This window comes from Odontomachus brunneus, unplaced genomic scaffold (assembly GCF_010583005.1).
Source record: "Odontomachus brunneus isolate Ranch 3 - 2012 unplaced genomic scaffold, Obru_v1 Obru_scaffold_232, whole genome shotgun sequence".
In the NCBI taxonomy this organism is placed as follows: domain Eukaryota; kingdom Metazoa; phylum Arthropoda; class Insecta; order Hymenoptera; family Formicidae; genus Odontomachus; species Odontomachus brunneus.
Window position 1 is genome coordinate 376,423 of NW_022639682.1, and position 9,825 is coordinate 386,247.

Below are 9,825 nucleotides of genomic sequence, written 5' to 3' on the forward strand. Positions count from 1 at the left end.
TATATATATATATATATATATATATATATATATATATATATATATATATATATATATATATATATATATATATATATATATATATATATATACTTTAGTATTTTGTTCGATATTTAATATTTTCTTCAATTGTATATATTAAACAAAGTTAAATAATAGCATAGTATTTTGCTAATATAGCCTCCTAAGCCATATGTAGATGTTGATAATGTTAATGATATGCCTCTTTTTGGAGATTTTGGTATCAAAGCAGTTATTTGATAAACGATTGTAACTCTCTACTATTAATCTATAGTTCACGTTACATATACCGTAAATTTTTTGAAAAAATAATTGAAGTTAAGTTTAAAAATCTATTTTGTGTACAAACTTCTTTAAGAGTTTATTTTAAATAAATTTATAAATTTGTACCGCGCCATGAAAAATCAAACTACTCACAAAATACTGTGTTTCTTAAACAAAATAAAGTTTTTAAATTTACTTTAGTGGAGAGAGCCACATGTTATCACCCCTTTTTCTTTTCGACCCATTATATAGTGTCGCCACATTTTTATAAATATCGTCCCAAGTAATAAACATTATATAACTTTGAATCTACAATTGATTAGACGATATTTCGATAAATATAGTCATTAAATTTTTTAATTTAAAATATCAATTACCAACAAAGTTTTTGTTTATAAAATGTAAGGAAAGAGTCATAATACCACCTTTTCCTCTATATATTTATTTCAGAGTTTTATTTCATATTAACAGTGATACTTAAATAGTGAAATAAATGCTTAGAATGCTTAATTTTGTTTTATAAATAATAAATTTGAGTAATTCCCCTAGTGTTTTTAGTTCCAATAATTATGCTATTGAGTCAAGAAGAGTTACTCTAATTACAGCGTTGATAATAAATTTCATTGATATAGCATTTTTTCTGTGTAAAATATAACACACACACACACACACACATAAATATATATATATATATATATATATATATATATATATATATATATATCGTTTTATAAAACGGAAGATTAATGAATCAAAACGAAATATGTTGAAATATTTTTTTTATAAAACATACAAAATTCGCGTTACAACCATGACGCATTAAATTTTTCTTGTATTTTTTTTATCGGCGTTGAAAGAAAAATGTTAAACATATGTGTAAATAAATTCGAAACTCGCGATCTATGTATAGAATATAGACTAATAGATATGAGGGGAATGTTTTCAGGGCCTCAGCCACGCAAAAGCAAAGGAGAACCTGGAGAGGGACGGGCCAAACGCCCTGACGCCGCCGAAACAGACCCCGGAATGGGTGAAGTTCTGCAAGAATCTGTTTGGCGGTTTTGCCCTGCTGCTGTGGATCGGTGCGATCCTCTGCTTTATCGCGTATTCGATCCAGGCCACGACCAGCGAGGACCCGAACGACGACAATCTCTACCTGGGCATCGTCCTCGCGGCGGTCGTAATAGTCACGGGTATATTCTCATACTACCAGGAGAGCAAGTCGAGCAAGATTATGGAGTCGTTCAAGAACATGGTGCCCCAGTTCGCCACCGTGATCCGGGAGGGTGAGAAGCTTACCCTGAGAGCAGAGGACCTTGTGCTCGGCGATGTCGTCGATGTAAAATTCGGCGACCGGATACCGGCCGACATTAGGATTATCGAGGCACGGGGATTCAAGGTAGACAACAGTTCGCTAACGGGCGAGTCTGAACCGCAGTCGAGGTCACCCGAGTTCACGAACGAAAATCCACTTGAGACAAAGAATCTCGCTTTCTTCTCGACAAACGCGGTGGAAGGCACGGCAAAGGGTGTGGTGATCTGCTGTGGCGATCAGACGGTGATGGGAAGGATTGCGGGTCTTGCGTCCGGTCTGGATACCGGTGAGACGCCGATTGCCAAGGAGATACACCATTTTATTCATCTTATTACTGGTGTCGCTGTCTTCCTCGGCGTCACGTTCTTCATTATTGCCTTCATTTTGGGTTACCACTGGCTCGATGCCGTCATCTTCCTCATAGGCATTATCGTGGCGAATGTACCCGAAGGTCTTCTAGCTACCGTGACCGTGTGCCTGACCCTGACCGCCAAGCGAATGGCCTCAAAGAACTGCCTGGTGAAGAATCTTGAGGCCGTGGAGACTCTGGGCTCGACTTCGACCATCTGCTCGGACAAGACGGGAACTCTGACGCAGAATCGTATGACAGTAGCGCACATGTGGTTCGACAATCAGATTATCGACGCCGACACCACGGAAGATCAGTCCGGCTTGCAGTACGACCGTACCAGTCCTGGATTCAAGGCGCTAGCAAAGATCGCAACCTTGTGCAACCGCGCCGAGTTCAAGCCAGGCCAGGAAGGTGAACCGATTCTGAAAAGAGAAGTGAACGGCGACGCATCCGAGGCCGCGTTGCTCAAGTGTATGGAACTTGCGTTGGGCGATGTGATGGGCATTAGGAAGCGCAACAAGAAAGTCTGCGAGATTCCCTTCAACTCTACCAACAAATATCAAGTATCTATACACGAGTCGGACGATCCCAACGATCCCAGGCATCTGTTGGTGATGAAGGGCGCTCCCGAAAGAATTCTGGACAGATGCGCGACTATATTTATCGGCGGCAAAGAGAAGGTGAGACTAGCCTCATACGTTCCTATTTTAAGTAAATGATTATAAGGTTCATTTATTAAAATCAAATAATAATAAAGAGCGATAAAAACCGATTGCAAATCTAATTTATATGTATTTATAATGTACATATGCAATTATTTTATCCAGTCATGAGCAACGGAATAGATCATCTGCATAGATTACATGCACGCCCGTCAACTTTAAGTGCGGCTTAAAGTACTTCTCTGTGTTTGTACACATTACGTACGTTATAAGAATTATTCGCTGCCTATGATCGAGAATCATTCATAAACTGTAATTTCGGTTGAGAATGACAATAATATATGATCAAAACATTCCTATAATGAAATAATTTGTACCTGCGTGAGTATATGTGTGTGTCTGTATACGATATATTATAAATATATGCAAATTAGATCTGCAATCAACTATATCATATCTTTTATTATTATATGGCTTGTTCTTATTTTATTTTATTACTCTTAACAGTAATAAACAGTAATAAAGCAGTAATAAGCAGTAATAAATGACAAAAAGCTGACTTGCGTTATAAACGATATCTCTCTCGGATATTCTTACACTTGCTCGACTCTAATATCCGTTGATATCGTAGGTTCTCGACGAGGAGATGAAGGAGGCGTTCAACAACGCCTACTTGGAATTGGGCGGACTCGGTGAACGAGTGCTCGGCTTTTGTGATTACACACTGCCGTCCGACAAGTTCCCGGTTGGTTTCAAGTTCAACTCTGACGACCCCAACTTCCCGGTTGACGGACTCCGCTTCGTGGGCCTGATGTCTATGATCGACCCGCCGAGGGCTGCGGTACCCGACGCGGTCGCCAAGTGCCGTTCCGCCGGCATCAAGGTCATCATGGTAACCGGTGACCACCCGATCACTGCCAAAGCCATTGCCAAATCCGTCGGCATCATCTCTGAAGGTGCGCGTATACGCAAGCCCTATATGCTAACTAATCCATGATAACCGCTATCGAATGAGATTAGATACGCAAAGACGCGAAATGCTTTGCCCTCTCGTTTTCTTTCTATCTGTCTCGGTTACGATGTTTTATAAGTTTAATCTTTCAATGACAAGTAATTTTAGATAATAGATCATATTCGCGAGTTTATGACGATCCTATTTACACACAGAATTCACTCTGTGAGGCTCGATTTTATTGGAGATTATTAAGCTAAGCAAAAAGAATATGACGCAATAACATTTAGCTCTTTAATTGAGCTTTTTAATTTGAATCATTATTATTTATTTTTTACGATACACATATGTATGGGTGTATAAGGGCGCACCAACGATATTTTTTGCGATCTGAATCTGGATAGCGAATAGACCCAATAATAATAAACGCGTTAAGGCTCTGCTATTTCTAGAACGGCCATATTGGTTTGTTGACGTCAGAAGCGAGAAATGACACACCGAAAATTAGTTGCGTTTTATTGCTTTATTTTTTATTTCTCCCTAAAGAACTAAATATTTTCCTAATCCTGAAATCTGTAAAAAATACAGCAAACGCAGATATCTGGCTGATATATCACGTAGCGTCGTAAAATAATTTTTGAAATAATGCTACATTTTTCGGCTATCACGGTGGTTTGTGACAGCTGAAATTAGCATGTATGAACACATTTAATTTTTCGATTTTCATAATGTATCACCAGTATCACTGAATTTGCTGCTGTGAGGATCACGATAATATATACACTTTACAGAGAAACTGCAAAAAACGCGATAAAACGCAACTAATTTTCCGAGGTGTCAAGCGAGGCCTAACGTGAACTTGGTCTAGTGTTAGCCAATCAGCTACGTTGACACGGTTATTTCGTGTTCTCGATACTACTAGGCGCTACCGTCAATTCAGACTTTCTGCGGCGAGATTTACTGAAGTTTCTTGTATTTTACGTGACAATCTTCACTGCGAGTAATTATTTGTCCAAGAATCAAGAGATCGAATCTAACATATTTCTTGAACATTATTACGTGAAGAATACTCGGTCAGTTAATTATTTATTAAATGCAATTTAAGTCTACGTAAGTTTGAAGTAATAGCTAATTTGCGACTGTCGCTTGATACAACTTTGTCGACATCAACTTCCTTTCTTCCCATCAGGTAACGAGACTATTGAGGACATTGCGCAACGGTTGAATATCCCAGTGTCCGAAGTAAATCCTCGCGAGGCTAAAGCCGCGGTCATCCACGGAACCGAACTCAGGGAACTGAACTCCGACCAATTGGACGAAATTCTCAGGTACCACACCGAAATTGTGTTCGCCCGTACCTCGCCTCAGCAAAAGCTCATCATCGTCGAAGGCTGCCAGCGAATGGGCGCGATTGTTGCCGTAACTGGTAAGTTGTCGCTTAAAGAGAATATCGTGGCAAGATATATCTTTATCGTTCACATTGTCAAAAAACGTTTTATCTTAGAGTAGCAATCAATTTCTTAACAATGCATGTTTTAATACTTGATATCAGAGTTGGGTAACTAGTTAAAAGTTAATTATTTTTTATTGAACTTAATCAATTTTAAATGAATTGAGTTTCAACTTAAATTAGTTAAATGCATTAACTTTGACTTATTAACTTATTTTCATATAAGATAATATAACTCTTATATTAAAATTATTGCGGGCTGCTTACAATGCAGAATACGGAAAATTAAAAATAATGTCAGCAGATTTTAATCTGCTGGCATTTTCTTTTTCGTCTCTCTGAATGTCAGTGTTTTTTTCTCCTATGAAATCCTGAGCACACAATTGGTAGTTTCTTATAAAACCCATGTTTTCATTATGTTATGTAAATTTAATCTACGATTAAAAAGTTAATAATGCAAGAAACATATATTGTTTTGTATAATTAACTCTTAGGATTGGTTTTTCAATAGCAGTTTAAACTTGGATTCAAATTTAAACTCTATTCTAACAATGCGGTTTTGTTTTTAAACAGAGTTTAAGTTGAAATCTTAGTTTAAACTATCGTTGAAAAACCGGCTCTTAGTAAGTTAACTTTAATAAGTTAATTTTTGTTTATGTAATTTTTAACTTAATTAAGTTAATTTTATAAGTTATTTTCATTAACTTTTAACTCTCTTTCTTAATTTATAGTTAAAGAAACCTTAACTTACCCAATTGTATCTAATATACATGTATAGCAAGATAATCAAAATAATATTAATTATAATACAAGCACAAATTTTTCTCCGCTCCCTTTTCTTCCAATTAGTCAACACTTATTTATAATCTATTGAGAAGCGATTCAACATCAAGTAGTTTCTCTTTCTGCTGAGATAAACTGACATTTTTACAAAACGTTGAAAATAAATCCACAAAAAACCCACCTCTGATCCAACAAAACCTAAACTTATAATTTTTTTATATCGTAAAACTCTCGGATATTAATAAAATAATTCTTTGTTGCGCGATAAGTGTCTCAAACGTTAACATATTTGATTTATTATTCCAGGTGACGGTGTGAACGACTCTCCTGCTCTGAAGAAGGCCGACATTGGTGTCGCTATGGGTATTGCCGGTTCAGACGTCTCGAAGCAAGCGGCGGACATGATCTTGCTCGACGACAATTTTGCCTCGATTGTGACAGGCGTAGAAGAGGGCCGCTTGATTTTCGATAACTTGAAGAAGTCTATCGCCTACACTCTGACCTCCAACATACCCGAGATCTCGCCTTTCCTGGCGTTCATCCTTTGCGATATTCCTCTGCCTCTGGGTACCGTTACTATTCTCTGCATTGATCTGGGAACCGACATGGTGAGTGATAAAATGTCAGGAAAAATGACCGAATAGTGGACTAATAGTGTACAAAACGTGTGTTAGCTACTCAAATCGAGTCGAGTAACGGCGCGATGTTACGAGGAAGCGCTCTCGCGGAAGTAGGTCTCTCGCGAAATCGCTACTTCGAGCTTCTCGCTGTTGACTAATCGAAATATTTCAGCGCCTGCGCCGCGCCCGTCGCCATACACGATATACGATACCGATGTAATCTCGTAACGTGTACGTGCGCCGCAGAGTCACGAAGGCACACCCTACGACCGCTTTCACGACGATGCGCAGTAGCCTTTGACATTTATAATGATTGATAGATACCACAGCGCACTATACCTGGAATAACCCCCGAACTCGACCTCAGGAAGTAGACCCAGAGGACTCGTTACACGAATCGGGAGTTTCTTCGGAAACACGTCTGACGATATTCTTACTTTGTTTCTTCTCTCTTAGATACCGCTCGACTCGAGAGTACGATGTTACACAACGAAGAAATCTACAACGGTGTCGCTGACAACCAGCTAACAGATGCTCGTCGATTAATATCTTTAGCATTTCCCGTTTCCTTTTAGGTCAATCGCTCTGGTGGAGTTCAAGCGTCACTTATTTAGAACATATTCGTCTCGTATGCAATTATCTCAGAAACGAAGAAGCCAAACGCGTTGCAACTCAAAAAATGAATCGATATACACTTGGTTAGGAAGTGAGAATTGTCGCACAACGAAAGACGCGAGTGGCGATTGAAAAAAAGACTTTTTTCAAGCGCTTTATTATCGCCGCGAGGAAACCGCTCGCTATTTACTCGCGAAAGATACCGCGAGTTTCCTTTGATTCCCCTTTGATATTCCCTGACCCTCAGATATCATTTTCTTAATTAATTTGGTTTTTTTATTTTTCAGTTGATTATTTTCTGTTTACTCTGTACGCTTCATCGGGTGTAAGAATGCCGTCGCCAACAATCCGATTCACTTTTAATCCGATTTCACAATAATCGAACCAGAGGACCGATGATCATATTAGAATTAATAGTTTTAGTCGATTAGTAGAGCTTGAAAAATAGTAATAGATCGATGCGCGGTGATCGACGCGTCTGCATTCTTACACTAGTATCATCAAAAGACATACTCGTTATTTGATTGTTGGCGTTGTTACTGAGCTCTTTGATAATGTGACGTCAGGTACCCGCCATCTCGCTAGCCTACGAGGAGGCAGAGAGCGATATTATGAAGCGACAACCACGAAACCCCTTCACTGACAAGCTAGTTAACGAAAGGTAACACATCACAACAACATAAGCGAATATTGACAACAGCTACACAAGATTTTTTATGGTTCGAAAGAGTCATCGGTGATGATGCGCTGCATTTTCGAAGCCCTGGCCCGATTGACGAGTCAATTTAAACCTCTGAAAGGATCATCGACACACCTTTCAGAGGATTTCGACAGACTACACTCTCGCCAACTCGCCCTCGATATACTTAATTTTAAAGTGAACGTATTGTCGAATACAGATACTCGTCGAAACTCGTTTTTCGGTGTTTGCTTTGCGGATCGGGCCGGAGTTTCGAGAACTCGATCACACGGCGATCGCTCTGTCCGTGCCACACTCTATCGGCTACGTATACATTTCTTCTTTACTTCTGGTGACTTTAGTAGTTAGCTCGTTCCATCTTCCTTATTATTCGACGCGATTATATACGGAGGACACGGAGGAACGACGCGCGTACCTCGTTTCGCGTCTCCTCTCCCATCGATGAGTGCTCGTCATATCTTTGATACTCGACGTATAGGTCGGGAATACAACATGATTCGCGGGCAAATTGATCCCTCGCGCGTTAATAACGTCACCGTTATACTCACACCTTCCTTCTCGCACTTGTTTCCATCCTTCCACGTACTTATTCGCAATTCGATGCAAATTTTATCGACGACTCACCTCGTCGCTACTCAAGTCGTCAAATATTTCCTCTTGCGAATAATAACAATACAATACCAGAGGTGTTGGGTTTCTTTTTTGTTGTTGTTGTTGTTTTATCTCTTCGTTCCTCGTCCCTTTCGCGAATTACGACCTGAACTACTTTGGTCACCGCTGCTAAGGCCGCTTCATGAAGCTCATGCGAGCTAGGGGATTAATTTGCCAAGCCTATCGCTCGTTGTCGAGTGGGACACACTAGGACATAACGTGGACAAGGTAAAAAAAAAATAAAACATGGTGCACGCAGATGCAACGCTCCAGAGGGTATTTAGTCGCTGGAACACGCGAGCTTTACTTTCAGAATCCGATCTTCTTTCTCTATATATATATCTCTCTCTCGCTTTCTTCTTTCCGTCTATTTATCTATCTACCTATCTATCTATATCTATCTCTCTAATCATGTAATAATTCTACAATCGCTCCAAACTGAATTGAATTTCACTAAGCAACGCTTGCTCGTCCACATTTTATCGTCAGTTTTTCTCTGTAATAGCGTGTTTATTCCCGAGAAGAAGATTCCCGTAATGAACGAGAAACATTAATAAATATCGACTCTATTGGACAATACTTCTCTCTATCCCTCTCCTCTCTCTCTTTCTCTTTATCTTTTCTTTTTTATTCATATTTCGTCGGGAGAAGTGAGACGATTGAATCGCGAGACGAGCAAACGCGGATTTTCCCTCTCTTAAAGTATATTTTCTTTCTTTTGTATATCAACGGTCACAGAACTTCTAAAATGATGATCCTCGATCGTATTAATGTTGTTTCGTTACGCCGAAGGTAAGCCAATCTTACTGTGAAGTCTCTCTCTCTCTCTCTCTCTCTCTCTCTCTCTCTATACTTAAGACATATATATATATATATATATATATATATATATATATATATATATATATATATATATATTTCTCTCTATTTTACTTGTACATCATTTCTAGTTTTATTCTCCTTGAACTCAATTTTCCCCATCGTTTTTTATAATTCCTCGCTGCAATCGTCATCCACTCATGATCTGCCAGTGGCTTGAGGTATATATGGGTTGCTGATGAGATATCTACGAAACTTAGAAGCATCGTTGTGAGAAGTCGCATGATCGTTCGTACGAGCCGTTCCCTTTTCGTATTATGCCTTATTCTCCTTATTATTTTCTTTCTCTTCCTTCATACATAAATTTTGCCTCCCTTCTCTCACTGTTACTTTCGAAGTTACTGTCTTCAGTCTTCAACTTCTCTCTCTTTCTCTCTACTTCTCTTCTTCTCTTTTTATAGTCGAAATTCGGCTTTCGTCTTTCATAGTTTTTATCTTTAGTCTTCTACTTTTCTCTCTTTTTCTCTCTGTATTAAAAATTCCGTTCCTCTCTTCTTTCACCATCGCTTTTGTCGTCAATTTTTTGTCTCTCTTTCTTTCTCTCCCTCCCCCCCCCCCCCC

General features: G+C 38.9%; 1 protein-coding gene across 6 annotated transcripts in view; it reads left to right on the forward strand.

Annotated features, from left to right (window-relative positions):
• The window catches only part of LOC116852514 (sodium/potassium-transporting ATPase subunit alpha), a 149,511-nt gene that overhangs the window by 123,661 nt on the left and 16,025 nt on the right, over positions 1 to 9,825 (forward strand). For 5 of the 6 annotated variants that reach the window (XM_032832965.1, XM_032832960.1, XM_032832963.1 and 2 more), the window contains 5 exons: positions 1,232 to 2,632; positions 3,246 to 3,570; positions 4,756 to 4,992; positions 6,106 to 6,407; positions 7,601 to 7,695. In XM_032832965.1, the coding sequence (XP_032688856.1) occupies positions 1,232 to 2,632; positions 3,246 to 3,570; positions 4,756 to 4,992; positions 6,106 to 6,407; positions 7,601 to 7,695 (2,360 nt within the window). The remainder of the gene's footprint in view (positions 1 to 1,231; positions 2,633 to 3,245; positions 3,571 to 4,755; positions 4,993 to 6,105; positions 6,408 to 7,600; positions 7,696 to 9,825) is intronic. The other variant, XM_032832961.1, reaches the window with a different exon arrangement.